The following is an 18,379-nucleotide window of genomic DNA, read 5'->3' on the forward strand; positions in this document are numbered from 1 at the left end:
AACGGACAAACTCACACAAGAAGTATGTCAACATGTCCATCTTGATGAGTATCGTAGCAGACATAATTTTGGTATCGTGACAACACTAATTCAGACTATGACTTCGATACGATATCAGACTAAAATATCGATATATCGATACTAAATCGATACCACAGTAAAAAAATTAAATAAATAAGATAAGATGCTTAATATGACAACAGAACTTGTTATTATTCATTGTTATTTTTTACTAAAAATTCATGTGGCCAGCATGTTCCTTAGGGTTGGGCATCGTTTTGATTTGAATAATTATTGATCAATTACTATTAAAATTATCTCACAAATTTTTGCTATCTCAATGCATTTTTTACAATGGTGTAAATGTGTTGCAATAGCTTACACACAGCACAAGAAAGCTTGATTTCAAACGGTAAATTGAATTTAAAAAGACGACTAAACAGTAATAAAATAAGAACAAATAAACAGATTACAAACAATAGCACAAATAAATGCAATAGAATAGAAGATACAAATTAAACAGACTGCTTTATTTTTTCAGGTAGATCTAACATTCAGATAAGGAACTGAATTAAAAAAATGCATAGTAATTACATTTAAAACAACATTGAATAATGTTCTTTGTAAAAAATTCAATAGCGTACAGATGAAACTATTAAAGTTACACAAGTTGATCAGTCAAGAGCAGTGTGATCGTTTGTCTTTTTGTAGTTTGAATAGCAAATGACTGCGGTCCCTTTAAGACTAACGGACGCATGGATCCTAAACACTGTTCCTGTTACTCGTTCTTCCTGAACTGTTTGCGACTGTGTTTACGTTAATACTCTTACAGATGTGCACTGATAATTCTTTGACTGTATTTGACCAATAATAAGCTGGAAAAGGAAGCAAATGTTTGCACTTGTATCATGTCAGAGGCGGCTTTATTACGGTAGGCTATGTGTGTGTGCGCTTCAGATGTGAGCACGAAATCTGCGGGGATTAGTAGAATTAATTTATGTGCAATCCCGCGCGAAATTCAGACCGATCACACACTAACACTAACACACTGTCATGAGGAAAAAGTCCAGCAGAACGCGCGTTCGCCGTGCTCAGAGGTTAACCGGGCTGAGGGAGAATATGCCGGTGTGTGTGTCAACTCGCTGACGGTCAGAGAGGAGAGCGCAGCTGATATCGATACTGTAAAAACTGAGAATCGTATCGTTTCAGATATTCCAGTATCGATATATATCGAAATATCGATATTTTTGACAACACTAGTCTGAATATGCCTTAAGTGAACTGTATAGTATGCACAGTCGAGAAAGACGAGCATATACCTGCATCAGGTCTTAAAGGCGCAGTAGCCTTTACTGCTGCCTGAGTGATGTCCTTATATTTAGTTTGACATTAAACAATGCTCTTGATTGAAAAGCTTTTTTGTGTGTGTATAAGTGAGAGAGAAAATGTCAGTATTTCATTGAGACTTGAGATTAAATAAACTGCTTAAATGCTGGAATACACTACACGATTTTTAAAATCTGAACAGATTTCAAAAACTCTAGGCATCATACACTTGCCGACTTTGTAAATGGTTACAGAGAAAAGCTGGGCATCATACACTACCAGACTTTAAAAACGTCTGGAACACAAACTGAAACAAGCGCCTGGTTGCTAGGAGATGCACGCATGACAGACATAACAACAAGCATGAGATGTGCAGGAGATGAGCGCGGTAATTTTTGAAGCGACTATCTGTGCGCTGAGCAAAAAGAGGTAGAGGTAGGCCTAAGTGTTTTTCTGTGCTGATGAGTCAAAATATTGAGTCTAATCTGTAAGCGTGTTCTGTTCGGTTATTGTTATTTTATTTTATTGCAACACATGTATAGAGGACAGCTTCGGATTCATGAATAAATAGATAATTAAATTATTTATTTATTTTTAACATTGAGTTTTTCATTAAAGAAACACTGTTGTTCGAAGAAGCACACATGCTCTGGTGTGGCTTTGTTTGGAACTACTTTCGTTGACAATATTGAAGTTATTTATACAATAGTTTTGCTGTTTTGATTCCTACACGATTCTCACACAGATCAAGATGCGAGAGCATAGAGTATGTGACCTTGTTTACGTTAAGTAATCTGTTTACATTTATTGTAATAGGCCTACAATTAATAATTTGCAGCTATTGACGCGCTTTGATCACGTTTAAACACGTAAAGTTATCCCGGGAAAGCATTAATGTAAAACCCGTATGCTAATGATAAGTGACATAATGAATAAATTAAGACAAATGTTTACCTCAGAATTTGGTTTGCGAAATATTAGTATTATTATTTGTCTTTGCTGTATCAATAGGCAATATATTATTTAACATGAAGTAGCTATATGGCTTCCCTGTAAATGTACAGCAGTGGGCGGCACGTCAGACAAGCTTCTGGTTTGCAAAAACAGACCCTGTTTCTCAATCAGCTCCCTAGTTCACTAACAGTCAGTGCACTGATCAGGACATAAGTCAGTGGGCTGACTCCATGATCAGTGCCCTGACAACTGAACTAGGGAGCTGATTGAGACGCACCCAGAGAAAACGGCAGGCAGCCCCGTGGCTGACACACAACAGAAACGCCACGTTTGCCGGCAAAATCGATTTTATGTTGTTTTTTTTTATTATTACAATTAGGCCTATATCTGCATTTATTTTAACCTAAAGACTTTCAAACATGAACATGTCATTTATTAATATGTATTTGTGTCAAAATGACATAAAATCAGCTTTTTTTTCTTTGTCTACAACCGGTAACAGTTGTCATCCACATTATAGAGACACTCGTGCTCCTGCCACAGCTGAATAAGTTTTTCTTCATTGGTGGAGTTCCACTTTGTGATCCTGCTGGTCTCCATTTCTTGTTTGTTGATTTTCGTTGGCTTGTAGCCAGTGATTTCCGGTTTCAGTAGCGAAATCGGCTCAAAATATCAAACATACTTGATATCCTCCGACTGGATGGAAACAAAATCTGAAGCTAAAAAATCAGAGTCTATGGCCATGATATACTACGCGATTTTTCATGGAATCTGTCGGCTCAAATCTGCAGACTGGCTCTGACTTTTGTCAACTAGCGTCAACTTGTTCAGATTCTAAATCGGGTAGTGTATTCTAGCCTTAAGTATTGTAGAGCTTGTAGTATTCATTTTCACATGCAGTTACACATTGTCAGGTAAAAACAAAAAAGTGGCTGGTAAAAACATTGAGTGGTAGACTTTGAAAAAAAGTTAATTTCCATCCCTGGCAAGCGCTGTCTATGGGTGACGTCATGTATTTTGCGAAATGCGCAGTTAGGTGATGTGTCGCCCTCCATACGTTGCGAAACAGATGTGCAATATAAACGATACAAAATTGGCCTACGATAGAGATTTTAAGTCTACATTCGACTACAACTGTTTATTAGAGATTTGTTGCCGACTAGAACTTGAAGTGCGATGAGGTCTTAAAATATTTGGAGAAGGTTTTTAAAAAGTCTTAAAAAGGTATTGAAATTAACTTCAGGATTCCTGCATATACCCTGTTGTAGCAATGGCTTCCACAAACCATCCTGGTTACAGCTCGGTCGGCGCCTTTACTTCGTATCAGCACAACGCCTCATTTTCCTCCTTGACTTTACTGCACGCTGCTTCCAAAACTTCCCCACCATGTCTCTACAATAAAATTATATTTTATGCATACTAGTGATTGGTGCGGTGCTTGGATTGAATGAGCTTTGTCATGAATATATATCAAGAATCGCACAAAATGGTTGACGTCAGCGTGTTTCCACCAGCCCATACATGGGCGAAAGTACACACTGACGTCAGATTTTGTGACCGTGTTCTGACTCAGCTTTTTAAACCAGAAGACAGAAATCGCTCTGAAAAATGCAAAAATAAAAAAATTTCACATATGAATAACATTAATGAGTACCTTAAGTGTTTTCAATGATGTAATGCCTATACATGTCTTTTTACATGTCAAGGTGTTTTGGGGTTTTATGACCCTTCAAATCAATTTTGTACACAACTCCTTAATAATATTGGCTGAACCGATATTAATTAACAGGCCCTGAAACTCTTAAACTGCCTTTTTTGTTTTTCTTTTGTTTAACCGTTATCTGAGGTTAACTTGTGATGTTCAAATGTTTTTTACATTCAAAAACTTCATAATGAATAAGTAATAGGCTATTTTCTACCCTGGTTTTGAGCCTAGCTCTTGAAACGCTCGGCTCCCCCGTCATTGGAAGTGTTCAAAACAATTTCTCACGTGTAATGTGGAGAAACGACAAACGGAATGATTTGCCCATGTAGTACTCCTGTACAGGATGAATTAGAAATGAATAGACATTCAAGTGATGCTTCTTCACTGTTGCTTAATCGTGGATTAATACAAATTATATATAAAACCTTAATCATGCCATTCAAGTTCATAGACATCCTAACTATCAGTGAAAATAAACTCGTAACACAGAATTAATAAATATAGTATAACATGAAACTCATTCTGTACAATAACACTACACTTCATGTACTCTGTACTTTGATCATCACCAGCGTGCGTGCTAATCGCGGCAGACATACTAACCATGTGCCCAGAATGGATCCATGGTGCTAAATAGTAATATTAGGTAGGGGTGTCAACAATAATCGATTCGGCAATGCATCGCGATGCGGGGCATGAACGATTCAGCATCGATGCGGCAAAGTGCCATAATCGATTATGTCACTGTTTATTTTCTGGCGGACGATGAAGTTTCAAATACTTCCGGTTCCGGGAGAATAACAACAACAACAAGGAAGATGGCTGAGGCGGAGGGAGATGACCGCGATAGACGGGTTATTAAAAACGCGCTAACGACCCGAGGTGTGTAGGATTGTTCGTATATATTTTTTGCACAATAATAAATTAATCTATAATGACGAAATACGGCGCAATTCACCTTTATTCCACAAGGTGGCAATGTCTGATACCCAATGATGAAGTGACGTTTCACTCATAGTTACCTCTGACAGAAAACAAAACAATTATAATCTGCAAAACTTGAAATGGGTTAGTGATTTACTTCAGAGAGCAAGTACTAAACACAATCATATGTTAGTGTCACTGTCTCTTGATGATGGATGTGGTCAAGAAGCTGTCAGTGATCAAAATATTGATTTTGAAGACATTGAAAATGAGTTTGGAGAATATGCATGAGATCGCGAATATGAGGCAGATGCTGAATATACTGGTAAACGAGCTCTGACGAGGTCATATGATGGTATTAAACATCTGCTCAAACTGAATCCTTCCAAGCTCCAAAAGGTAACGAAATAGGTTTTATTTTATTCTTCTGTAGCTGTTGCTCTAAAATCAGGAGTTTTATATATTATCACAACAGGTAGAGGTCTATCCATGTTAAATATAGATCTGGGTCGCTAACGACCTGAATATGTAAGAATGTTTGGTGAAACAGTCATGCATTTAAGGGTTAATTGCATTTTATTTAATTTTATTTAATTACATTTTATTTTATTTAATAACTTTTATGTCAAAGATACAGGAGACACAAAGCAGCCAATACAATCTGTTGTTTAATATCTGCTTGTATTGCCTCAAAAATTTGCTTTGTGTGCAGTAGAATTTTGATGCATCACAATGCATCGTAGAATCGAATTGAATCGAATCGTTACCTGGTGAATCGTAATCGAATCGTGAAGGCAGTGCCAATGCACACCCCTAATATTAGGAAGAAACTGATAATGGAGAATTATTCAATATACCACACCCACAGGGTTTGCAAAATGTCTTTATCAAACAAACACAATGATTTATCTCTCATCCACCTGCAAATAATTGGTGTTTTTTTTTTTTTTTAATTGTTTTTTAATTGTTTTTTTTTTTTATACTTGGCCCGTCCGATCAATGGATATAAGCACAAACTGTGCATAAGTAGCACACAAGTGCCCCCACAAACCAAGTACGTGCATCAGCAAAACTTCAACTCGGACAAATCAGCATGCTCAAAACTTGCGCGATTTGTATTTTTCCTTCAAATTACCAGTCAGGAGTGAGCACGTCATTAGTCTCAGGGCGTCGGGCTTTGTGAGCCCTGGCCCATACTTGTTCGAGTCTGATCCCGAATCCCAAGACCGTGAACCAACAACACCTCAAATGCAAAGGATGCTCCAGCCTGTGACACAATCAGTAGATATCAAATGTAACAATGCAATACTATCACGCAAACATTTCTTACTCGCGTACTTGTTGCACCATTCCTGTTAGATGTTTGAAACCATACCATAAGCTTTATTGCTTATTACAGGTTATTTTTATGTTACCATGAACTTTTATATATTGAAAGCTCAAGGGAAAGTTTATGTTCTCAATTGATGACTCCTTTAATGTATTCTTATTGATAACAAAAAGGTCAGTTTTTTTTTTTTAAATATTTTTAATAATAATACATCAGTTACAATAAGAGTATCAGGCCCTATTTTGCACTCTAATCATGTATTACTTCTACCACCTGTCTCTCAGGTTCTGTGGTGACTCCTCGTCCAGACCACAGCTCTTCAGCGCCCCCTATGCTCCAGGCTGCGGCATCAGCAGCAGGGACTCCTCTGGTGGCATCTCCTTATCCTCCCTCATATCTGCAGTACAACCAGGTTATATCAGCAATGCCCCACTACCCTGGACAGGTACCAGCCTTCACGTTTCCGGTAGAACAAATGCTTCTAGTATTTCCAATCAAACAAGCTGATTTTGTTTTGAATTAGATTTGTATTGTAGATGGTCACCATCACAAAATCCCCTGTTATTTTTCTCTCTCTGTCTCAGGTGTACTCTATGCTCCAGGGTGGACCACGAATGCTTGGATCGGGAGGGCACCCACAGGCAATGGGTCCCCCTGGTCCACAGTACCCTGGTCAGACTGAAGGACCGCCAGCCCCTCAGCAGGGGATGTATGGTAAGCAATGACGACTTTATAAAATGGATTGATTGTAGTTCATGCATTGTAGTTGGTTATGTTGTTAACTAATATAATTTTCTTTCTTCCTCCTTTAGCTCCGCAGTCATTCTCTCATCACTCTGGTTCCATTCATCATCCTCAGCCTTCCAGCACCCCCACAGGCAGCCAGCCGCCCCCTCAACATCCTGCCCCCAGTCCAGGACAGGTACATCTACCTTCCGCTCAATAGCAACTACACGCCTATTCCACAAACTCCCACTAAGAACTTAATATTTCTTTGTAACAAAAGATTAATTATTTTTTTATTTAACCAGAGAAATCCTTTGAGAACGAGTCTCTTTTGCGAAGGAGCCCTAGCCAAGAAAGCCGCAATCTAAAAGTTCCACATAAAATATAAAAAATACAATGAACATACAAGACATAATAAACAATAAAATGTATACTATATAAAAATAAATAAATAAAATCCCATTGTCACCATAGACTTATTCTACTTTGGGAAGCAGGGACTGGGATTGTGCCTGCTTCCTGGTACTTTACTAACCTCTTAAATTCAGGAATGTATTCAAGAGAGTAATTTTCAGATGCCTTTTGTTAGTAAAACCTTGTGTAATTCTGTCTGTTTTTTTCTAGTCTGGTCAGTCTGGTCCTCAGCCTCAGTCTCTGTACCACTCTGGGCCGCTGTCAGCCCCCACACCCCCTAACCTGCCCCCTGGACACAGCTCCCCACAGGCCTCCTACTCCCTTCAGGGCTACAGTCTGCCGGGACACCAGCCCATGCCTCACCCGTACTCCTCTCTAGGACAGCTGGCACAGGTGATGACCATAACCACATCAACAGTCACATTTTTTGGAAAGGTTTTAATTTAATGTAAAATGGATGTGCTGATTCCTGCAGATACCCATAATTTGTTAAAGGGTCATGAAACCCCAAAACACTTTTTTTGAGATGTAAACAGATATGTATAGGCTGCACATCATTGAAAACACTAAGGGTACTCATTAATGGTATTCATATGTGAAAATAGTTATTTTTGCATTTTTCAGAGCCATTTCTGTCTTCCGGTTTGAAAAGCTTAGTCGGAGCAACGTCACAAATGCTGACGTCGGCACGGCCTTTTCGGCCCAAGTATGGGCTGCTGGGCACATGCTGACGTCGACCGCTCCGAGCGATTCTCGATATATATTCATGACATAAAGCTCATCCAATCCCTGCGCTGTAGTATGCATACAAGATAATTTAGTTAATATGCATGAGACAGTCACTTCTGTCAGGCTCGTCTTACATCATTATTGTAGAGATATGGTGGGTAAGTTTTGGAAGCAGCGTGCGGAAAAGTCACGGAGGAAAGCTAGGCGTTGTGCTGATACGAAGTAACGTAAAGGGTGCCGAGCGAGCTGTAACCGGCGCCGTCTGTGGAAGCCTTTGCTACAAAGGCTCGGTAAAGTAAAATTCACCTGAGGAATCGCACGCCGAACCTGCAAGCGTTGACTATCTATGTCAGAAGTGCAAAATAACCAATCTGTAATCTGTAGGCTAATGAACAAAAGCCACGTCCTCTCCGTTTTATTTGTCGTCACAGCCATGCACTAAACCGCATGTGTTCGGGCTCTTAGTGAAACAGCGTGCTGCATATTTGGACAAATATAGATTTAGCTGCCGAGTGACCGCGCGGATCGTCACGGCAACCCAGCGCGCGTCGCTCTGCTTCAGATGCGCGGTCGAGACTATGAAGCCTCAAACCCCTTCGCTTTTACCCCGATCTAGAATTACACATCTCTATCACATCGCATGTTGGGTGGTTCACGTTCTCTTATCACGTCGGCGCGTTGTTCATCTTGCCAAACAGCGTGCATATTTGGACAAATATAGTTTTATCACGTTTGCAAAATATTTCGTCATGCAGAATAACATTTATTTTCATTTCTCACTGAATTATGCTGGTTTGAACTTTGAAGAGCTGAATGATTTGCGATCTAGCTGCTGCACGCCACTCATAGCTCTCTCATTCGGTGTACTCATCGCTCATTTAATCTCACTGTGGTAAACAATGCCAACGGGAACCAAGAACATGTCTCAGAACCGCTGTCTGCTGCTGCTATATCTCTAATCTTAATGCACCTATACTGACAGACACTCCCCTATTTATGCAAACCATTCCCTCTTTCCACACAATACCATCCCACCTTTTCACAGTCGACCACTCCCCTTTTAACAAGCTTTTTCAAATCGAAGGTGTGAAAAAACACCGCTGCAGCAGGGGGGTTTCATGACCCTTTAAAAAGTGACTATAATGTTACAAAAGATGTACAAATTTTGAACTGTCTATTGAAAGAATCCTGAAAAAAACATTTCAATTAATAAGAACAAACAATTGAGCACTAATAATAGGACATCAAGTCATATTAGAATGATTTTGGAATGTTCATGTGACTGGAGTAATGATGCTGAAAATTGAGCTTCTCCATCACTGGAATATATTTTCTATTGTAATACTTTTTATAATGTTTGTATTTATTCATAGATGCACCAACGTCACTACCAAATAGAATGCCGCCATATTTACATACTGATCTCGCCCGGTGGCCACCCAAACTGCCAATTTGAATGAGAGAGACTGAGAGAATTTATATTTTAGGCTCCGATCCTTATTTGTTACTCCCAGTTTTCTTTTGTCCATTATCACGTATAATATATCTTGTACATAACCCCTCCCCATACAGTGGAGATTGCTTGAAGGCTTTCAAGTGTACCGATGCATATCAATATGCTGTGGCTTGCAACGTGTCAGCGGGAAATTTTTCGGCTCATATTATTCTCATGCATTTACAGATGCAGCGTTTTGGCTGAACCTCTTCTACTTCTGCTGCATTAGATGAGAACACATTTGATAATTTTCTGGGTCTTAAGAGTCTGCGTTTGTGATTGTCCTTATTTCATGCAAAACACTTGCTGGATGCATTTAAATCTGCGTTAAATGTGTGTTTTTTGTCACCTATCACTCATGCGCAAAGAAAAAAAGAAGCAGACAGAAAGCAGGTCAATGCGTTTCCATGCTACGCAAAATCGGGGTATATCGCAGGCATTACTGAGACCGTTGGTTGTAAAGATGGCAGTGCAAATCTACAGTGACATCATGTGACCCGAACGAATAAGCATGTTGTGTTGTTATTCGGCAACTAATTAGATTTTTCATTTCAGGCCCATGTTCAAGGTGCTCTCCAAGGTCCTCACCACTCTGGAGGCCATGGAGTGATGTTGCTTCATGCCCCGCCACCCCCTCAGCAGGGTTCTGGCCCCCAGCATGGACCTCCCCCACCCCAACAGGGGCACTACACCTACATTGGACCACCTCAGGGTGAGTTTCCTGCACACGAGTATGCTTTGTGACATTGTAGGTTTGCTATGAAATCTACCATTCTGTTTTCTCTTACTGAAATAAGGTAATTTTATATGAATTTGATGTTTAATATTCAACTGTGCAGACACATTTATTAAGTGTGTTTTTCTCTGCTCATCAGTGCCGGTGCAGCATCCTTCCCAGCAGATTCCATTCCACCCTCCTGGAAACTAACAGAGTGACTTTTGAGACTGAGCAGAGCGCCCCCATCTGATCCTCCTGTGGGATCGCACATGTATATACCCTCCACCTGCTTCAAGAATGGAAAAAAAGATTTTGTTTTTATTCACCTCTGGCAAGACTGAATGTGCTTGTTTTATTTTTTTTCTCCCCTTTTTGCTGTTTTTAATTTGAGCGGACGGGGACACATAGTGTCTAAATCAGGAAGAGGGAACGAGTAAGCGTAAGACAAAAATGGAAAGAATGAGGGACATTTTTATAAAAATACAGTGACCTCTCCCTTTGTCCTCAACCCCCTTATTAAATAAGCAAATAATAAATGGTTAAAAAAAGAACAAAAAAATACAAAAAAAGTTTATAAAAATAAATTTTTAAACTCTCCTTATGCGTTTTTGTCCAGTTCTTTGCTTTGTTTTAGCACTGCAATCAGTGACTAAAATGCCTTTCAAATTTTTCTTACATGCTTACAATTTCTATCTATTTTATAGCAGCAGACATGATGTAAATTAGAAAAACTTTATTTCCCCATTTACAAGCCTATACAAACATTTATGACCACATATTAAAAGCTTTATATTACATGAAGTCAAAGAAATCTCTCTTGATGCGCTCATATTTTTCGAAGCAAAAACCTGGATGCATTGTTGTAAACGCCACGTTTTATAAAAAAAAAAAAAAAAAAAAAATTCTCAGGTATCGTCAGCATGTGTGTCGTCACGGATTGAGGAAGTGAAGTAGTCTGTGAGGTGACAGTGGTTTGATGCTTTCTTGGTGGTGCTGCACTTCAGAATCGACTCATGGGTATATCTGGAGACTCAGGATGATTTTTAGGCCTCTAACCAATATCACTTGATAAAAGGCTATCCTGGAGAAAAGGTTTTTGTTTAGTCTCGCCTCATTGAAAAATGTGTCAGTCAAGTGCAGTAAATTAGAGAACTGCAGTACCTGGATTATTACGAGTTAGGTTCTGTGTTGACATAATCAGAGCTGCCCCGCTCATCATCACTGCTCACACTTCCAAGGGACAGACCTGTTGGAGAGAAGGAACGAAAATATTTAATTTCATGAAAATAAAATACAAGGCATGTTGAGCTCATTGGGGTTTTTTTTTTAAACAATCACACTTACAAGAGATTTGGTTTGGCAGGTTTGGTTTAGATGACTTTGGGAAATTTTCATAATCGTGATAGTCTGCAAAAACAGCACAGCATTCATATGATAAAATTAGGACATGTATTGCAGTGGTGCATTGTGGTCATTTTTATGTTATAATTTTTTTTCAGCATGTAGTACCTGAATTTGAGTCATCCTCAGAGCCACTTATTTCTTCATTTATATAATTTTTTTCTACAAAGTTAGATGTTATAAAATCATTATAAGATTCTATTTCACAGTTGATCTATAATTAAATAAATTATCTTTATTTAATCTCAGATCTTTTACCTGAACTTTGGGTTGAAGGCTGTGTGCATGGGGAATCTGGAATCACAGTTCTGGGGGGAGAAATATAGTTTCCTTTAATTTCATACGGACAATTATTCAGCTTCTGCCTGACTAGTAGTTTGGAACAATTTAGGAAGATTTGGGATCAGGAATGATTGCTCTTACATGTAGTCACCTGGACGCTGACCATACGGCTCATCTTCACTGTCTACAGAAGAGTCACATATTCCGGATTATTTACTAGTCAATGTCATGCACACACATTTGTTCACTCACCAAGAGTTTTCATGTAATCCATTATTCAGTAATGTATGTGCAAGGCACAATTACAGTACACTCCATCACTACTCAAAAATGCCACATGATTTCTGACCATAATCATTGACTGGAATGTTGCTTCTCTTCTCACCGTTCACATAACTTGCTTGACTTCCAGCTACAGAGACAAAAGATTGAAATGTGGGCCTTAATAATGATACATAGTGTAGTACAAAGTGCTTCATTAGTCACATTATATATTAAAAAAAAGGTATGAAGAATTACAATTTTTTAATGAAATTAATTAAATTTCAATGAAAAGGAACAAGACAAATGGGAAAAACTTTACAATAAGGTTTAATTTAACTTAAGTTAACATTAACAAGAGAAACAATACTTCTACAGCATGTATTAATATTATTGGCTGTTAATTTCTACATTTACTAATACATAATTAAAATCATAAGTTATCTGTTAAAAGTATTTAATGCACTGTGAACTAACGAACAAACAATTAAGATTTGTATTTTTATTAAATAACGTTACCAAAGGTTACTAAATGCTATTTAAAAATATTTCTTATAGTTAGTTCATGTTAACGAACGCATGTTAACAAATGAGACTTTATTGTAAAGTGTTACAGAAAAAAAGAAAGAAAAGAATGATGAAAAGAATAACTAAAACTATTCAGAAGCAAAACATGTGTCCGGTTTGTATAGTAGTAATAAAGCAGTAACTTATAAAGATAAAGAAAACTTATGTTGTTGTTTTTTTACATAACACTTGAGCTGTTCGACTAGGCTATTATTGTCTCAAAGGCCAAGAGGCCCATGGATTGTATGTTACTCACTTTCTGAGGGAGGACAGGAAGGCAGCTTTGTGATAGTAATAGATGGTGAACTAAGTGAACTGAGAGAAGAGTCATTATTAACACTGAAGTGCAAGACAGTCTCTGTGTGTGTGTGTGTGTATAGGCTATATATAACTCACTTGGCTAGTGGGTACGGTACGCTGCTAATTCTGTGAGGGTCTGGATGGGGTGCGTCTAAATAATAACAAGAGAAGATACAATAATGTATTTATGAACACTGAATATTAATAATGTGTGTTTTGTTGTATAAAGAAAGGACTATTCTATTTACATGTCGACTGGGGATGCCGAACCACGAATCTGTAACGTTATGAAGACAGATGTTGAACCAACACACAGTTTTAAACACATTCAAACTAAAAATGTAGGCATTTATGATAATTATGACTGATACAACAGTATAGCAGACAATATTTATTTGGCTAAATCTGTAAAACGGAGGCTATGCGAGATTTTATTTCTTACGTTGCTGGACTAGAGTCGCTGGACCTTTGGGGAATGGATGCTGTAAAATAAAAAAGCCAAGAAACAAACGAAATCATGAACAATGAATTTTAATCATTATGTTTACATTCACCTTAAAGTTAACTGTTTTTACGCAAGTCGGGCTAACAGGTAAAAACTACTGCTAGGCTTCAACCAGCACATAAACATCAAATGTGTTTCAAGGTTTGAATATGCGTTACATGCTATATGGTTACTGTGTATGTCTATAATATGAGCATGCGCAGAACTCCGAGATCTGACTAAAAATCTAAAAATGGTCTTTCTGCGCACGATAGGCCTACGTATTCAATCCTTGACGATTACGCATTATGTGTATCCTTGCAGGAATGTGATGAATGTGGCTCGACTACACACAAAATGTTGTAGCTCGATTATAACGTCGCGTATAAACATAAGTGCAAAGCTACAACTCTCAGGTTCAAATTTCAGAACTGTGCGAAGTCATCAGATTAGTACATTTTTAATTGAAATAACATTATCACAAAACATCCCTTTATGACATATGTTATAGAGACAATAAATCATATAATAATAATAAATTATTTATAGTTAGATTTATGAGGATTTACTTGGTTGTTTATGCCGCCAGCAGTATGTACAAAGACTGGATACAAGGATGATTGACAGGAAGAGAGCCCCGCCTACCACAGACAGCAGTGCAGTGGAGTCCATTACTGAGAAGAGAACATCGATTTATTAGGCCACATAGAGAGCAACAACCTTCTTCTGAATCTGTGGTTTTAGGTTATGTGACTAACCCTGCAAATGTTTGCTCATTTTGCATAAGCAGTTGCAGCAGTATCTAAAAAGTTCGGTAAACTCATTTCATGGTTTATATGAAACTGGCCTGTTTTAACTGTATAAATGAAACACATGATTTGTTGAGGTGCTCTTTCTTGTAGTGATACAGACTAAGAAACTGGAATCGTCCATAAGCTCTTTAAACATATTGCTCTTAATTTATTCTTTATCAATTAATACATTCTTCTTAAATTTGAAGAACTGCATGCTATAATTTGCACATTTAGATCCCTTAACTAAACCATAACGCTCAACATAATTCATTGGTGTGAATAGACCCATCTTAAATTAAACAAATTTGTTAACGCTAATTCACTTTCATGTGTATTTTAAACTTTTTCTTTTAAAATCTCAAAACGGACACATTTTAAGTAATCTGAATTGTTTCATTGTTTTGAGGTTAATTCTCTTTTTTTCGTTTAGTGTAAATTTAACTTAAACTGGACTGGGATTTCTATTTCCCAGCATGCTTTGCCATGACACCCACAAGAGAGAGTAAATGCTAAAAAAAAAAAAAAAAAAAGGGTATGTAGTTTTCCAGTGCAAGATTATTGATAAGTGGAAGATTTAGTAGCGTTTCATGCTTTTTTGTAGAGTTACCATCATGGTGACGAGTGGAGCATTAGTTTAGTTTGAGAACATGTATAAATAAATGTTTTATATTGTCATCATTCAACAAATGCTATATTAATGATAACAAATTATTGTGTCACCTATTAGTAAAGTGGCATTTACTGAATTAGCTAGTTAAAGCTAGCCAAGTTTACACTAATAAAAATATTTAAATTAAATATGAATTAGCATACTCAAATATTTAAAGTTAAGAGCAATTTAAATGTATGAATACAAAATAAAAATCTGCAAGGTCTGCTTACTTAAACTTTACATTTCTTAACTTAAAAAAAATTAGGCAACTGATTGCCTCAAATCTTTTTTTGAGTTGTGCCAACTTATGTTCATAAATTCATGTTTACAGTGTTCATGTTTACATAATCTTTCTGGATACTTCGTATCTTTGTCTTTCAGAGTAATACGACTAATTGCTTGATTGTATTGCAAAAAAACCCTATTATTAATCAGTATCTTGTTTTTCAGTGATCATCTCAAAATCTGTAAAAACAAAAAAGTATGATGTATTAGGACTCGTTTGTTAAGTATACATATCAAGAATATAAAAGTGTTTCTTCAACTACAAGGGACACTTTCTTCAAGGACACTTTTAGCCAAAAAGTACAACACATTCTATGTTTTAGCCCTTTCATGGTCCGGGAAAAAAAAGCAAAAACATTTTTTTATTTGACTATTGACAAGGTCAAATATTGCATACATTATGTACATACATACAGACGCAGGTTAATAATCATATACAAAATTCTCACGTGTGTCATTTCTTTTGCATCTCAAATTGTGTATTGTACTTGATTGCATTTTTGCAATAACTAACTCTTTGATAAATATTATTTTATAGGCAGGCTTTTGTGCATCATAAATTCACAAATATAATTATTTGGACAAAATTTAAAGATCATTTGGAATTACACATTAAAATATTTGGATATCAAGTGATATTTATCTTGATTTCTCATTATTCACATCATGTATGATTGTGTGCTTCACTGATATGGTTGCCCTCAAGATATATAAATACACCAATTTTAGTTGTGTGTGTGTGTGTGTGTGGTGGGTCACTCTTTGTTTAGGTTATTTAATTTTATGATGGGTTTTTTCACGTTATGATAAGTTCCCGTTTTATGATGGGTTTATTCTCAATCTTGTTCTGGACAACGGTAAAAAAAAATATACACAAAAAAGAAATTTGATAAGCAGTAAATTCAAATTATTAGAGTATGATCAAAAAAAAAAGTTTTAATGTGACCTTCATATAACAAGAAAAAAACTAAAAAGTACTCAATATGTTTTAATAATAATTAAAACATATTGACATAAAAACATAAAAACGCAGAAGTTGAACAAACACCTGTAAGTGTTTGTTTCATTGGAGTATAAACATGCCCATTCTTATTTCCTGACAACAGTGCACTAATTTGTTTTAGATAAAAGTTAATTTAACACCATTAGAAATAATGCTCAAATAGAAAAACTCCATATTGCCTCTATATTTTAGTGGATACAGGCTCTTCTTTTCTGTATTTCTATAAAATCTAGCTGTCAGCTCTTTTCAGATGAACCATTTTGCCCGTTTTAATTAAGCAAATAGTCAATCTGCGAAATTTCACTCGGCATCACCTGCCTTGCAAGTTTTTACACACCTCTATATATGCAAGTGTGTGGCTGTCTGTGGTTGCATTCAGGCTCAGGAAACGGATTTCCTGTATTTTGCAGTTCGATGAGAGAGAGAAAAAAAACGACATCAAATGAGGGGTTTGGGCCTCTCTTAATCCTGGAGCTGTCAAGTTATATATTACCCAGAACCCCAAAAGAAGGTCTACATTTTCTTAATTTAAGTACAATTCAAACTTGGAATGTTTTCAACACCCAATATTGTATTATGGTCATTTTGAAAAATCTAATTATGAACTCATCATGAACAAATCAGGAACTCATACATCACATGGCTAGTCATTTATATGCCTGAAATGTATTAAATGCATTCCTCCAATGCATTCTTTACTGCAAGCATTGGGGGAAAAGTATCAGGAAAGAAAAGAAAAAAAAACCTAAGCATGAATGTAATTGGCTTGACAAAGGAAATTGCAGTGATAATGAGGTTTCATTTGTGGCTGAACACATCTTGACCCTTCAATCTTTATCAAACTACAGCCATACAGTAAGCCAGTAACACTGTAATATCAGTCAGTAAATGAAACTTCGATCATGTTTGCTGAGAAAAGTGTCCATGTGTTTGGAAACATGTATTTTTATATGAAGTCCACACCCCAAATTAAGTAAAGTTAACCATTCCTAATAATTTTTTGGGCAGTTTGAAATCACATTGCTTGATAAATGTTTCCAAGCTCCTTTGTCAATCACATCAACCATGTTGGTGCTTGTTACTTGCACAGAAGAACACCAAAGGTGTGGACCGTAAAGTCTAGACTGCAAAGTTCCTCATTTCCACTAATTGAGAGCGGCAAATCACAATATAGGATTTCTTGACAGTTTGTATAAACGAGCATTATTGTATTCAAACTCAAGCTCTCTGTATCATATCATATAAAAATCTTCTAGAGTATTCCACATATTTTATTTATATATTTTATAATTATGCCACAGTTTTACTTAAAGAACAGATAAAGTAAAAATCTTACCCTATCAGTAGCAGCAGTCAAGTCAAATCAAGACACCACACGTTCTGCACAGCAGAAACCTGCAACCAAACTGGAGACCAGTTCACACGCACGCCGTAGATTGTACAAATCACACCCAACTCACAGTTCACAGTAAAGGTGCCACCATTTTTTATTCTTCCTCCCACACAGATCACTACTTCCTCAGTTTTCTAAATGACCTCCCAGTCCAAGCTAGAACAATCCCAGTAGTCAGTCTTTTAAGGCACTCATATCTGCTGAAGTTAACTCCCTGAGTTTAAATTCATACGAGTTGTTGAGGCGTGTTCTGATCTACAGGGCCTTTGCCAAAAAGAACTACACTTTTAGGTTTCTCCCCTCGCTGCACTTGCTCTCCGTCTCCTCATAGGCTCATTGAAAGCACCGTTCCATCCTTTGCACCAGTCAGCATCTTTTTTTTTCCTCCCTTTTCATTTGTAACTGGCTGCTCTCTCGCTCAGTTCACCTCTTCCTTATCTCATCTCTTGTATCTGAAGGTTCGGTTTCTTGCTCGCTTTTCTGTTGTCATGCAGATTTGATTGCTTGTTTTAGTTTTCTTAATTTTCATCCTTTGTAAAAATCTAAAAAAAAATGAATGATGCAAAATTATGAAAATTAAACCAAGCAATTTTGGTGTCCTCCAATACACCAAAACACAGGCCACTAAACAAGCAT

The 18,379-nt window shown here is 37.0% G+C and overlaps 2 protein-coding genes across 6 annotated transcripts in view; one reads left to right on the forward strand and one right to left on the reverse strand.

Annotated features, from left to right (window-relative positions):
• atxn2l (ataxin 2-like) overlaps positions 1–10,918 on the forward strand; it is a 37,075-nt gene extending 26,157 nt beyond the window's left edge. For all 3 annotated transcript variants that reach the window (XM_067413212.1, XM_067413221.1, XM_067413231.1), the window contains 6 exons: positions 6,524–6,684; positions 6,824–6,953; positions 7,052–7,161; positions 7,590–7,772; positions 10,159–10,315; positions 10,479–10,918. In XM_067413212.1, coding sequence (XP_067269313.1) covers positions 6,524–6,684; positions 6,824–6,953; positions 7,052–7,161; positions 7,590–7,772; positions 10,159–10,315; positions 10,479–10,531 — 794 coding nt within the window. In that variant the 3' untranslated portion in view covers positions 10,532–10,918. The remainder of the gene's footprint in view (positions 1–6,523; positions 6,685–6,823; positions 6,954–7,051; positions 7,162–7,589; positions 7,773–10,158; positions 10,316–10,478) is intronic.
• Positions 10,919–11,210: 292 nt separating this feature from the next.
• Positions 11,211–18,347, reverse strand: lat (linker for activation of T cells). Of its 3 annotated transcripts, XM_067413302.1 has the most exons (14): positions 17,687–18,347; positions 16,688–16,747; positions 14,186–14,290; positions 13,575–13,614; positions 13,381–13,409; positions 13,229–13,283; positions 13,089–13,147; positions 12,390–12,416; positions 12,146–12,188; positions 11,981–12,030; positions 11,831–11,884; positions 11,666–11,728; positions 11,483–11,567; positions 11,211–11,402 (listed from the first exon to the last, which is right to left on the reverse strand). In XM_067413302.1, exons 3-13 carry the CDS (start codon positions 14,286–14,288, stop codon positions 11,491–11,493), a joined length of 600 nt encoding a protein of 199 aa, XP_067269403.1. In that variant the 5' UTR covers positions 14,289–14,290; positions 16,688–16,747; positions 17,687–18,347; the 3' UTR covers positions 11,211–11,402; positions 11,483–11,490. The 3 variants fall into 3 exon arrangements, with proteins under 3 accessions (XP_067269403.1, XP_067269384.1, XP_067269394.1); XM_067413283.1 differs by lacking the exon at positions 16,688–16,747; XM_067413293.1 differs by lacking the exon at positions 17,687–18,347 and having other exon boundaries at positions 16,688–17,624.
• Positions 18,348–18,379: the final 32 nt, after the last annotated feature.

Source organism: Pseudorasbora parva, chromosome 2 (assembly GCF_024679245.1).
Source record: "Pseudorasbora parva isolate DD20220531a chromosome 2, ASM2467924v1, whole genome shotgun sequence".
NCBI lineage: Eukaryota > Metazoa > Chordata > Actinopteri > Cypriniformes > Gobionidae > Pseudorasbora > Pseudorasbora parva.

Bases quoted from the DNA above. Each gene is read 5' to 3' on its own strand.
- lat (XM_067413283.1), bottom strand. From the start codon at position 14,288: ATGGACTCCACTGCACTGCTGTCTGTGGTAGGCGGGGCTCTCTTCCTG. The intron at 12,417-13,088 runs GTGAGTAACATA...TTGTCTCTGTAG, and splicing joins TTCCTGTCCTCCCTCAGAAA to CTGGAAGTCAAGCAAGTTAT. The intron at 11,729-11,830 runs GTACTACATGCT...CTGTTTTTGCAG, and splicing joins TGAGGATGACTCAAATTCAG to ACTATCACGATTATGAAAAT.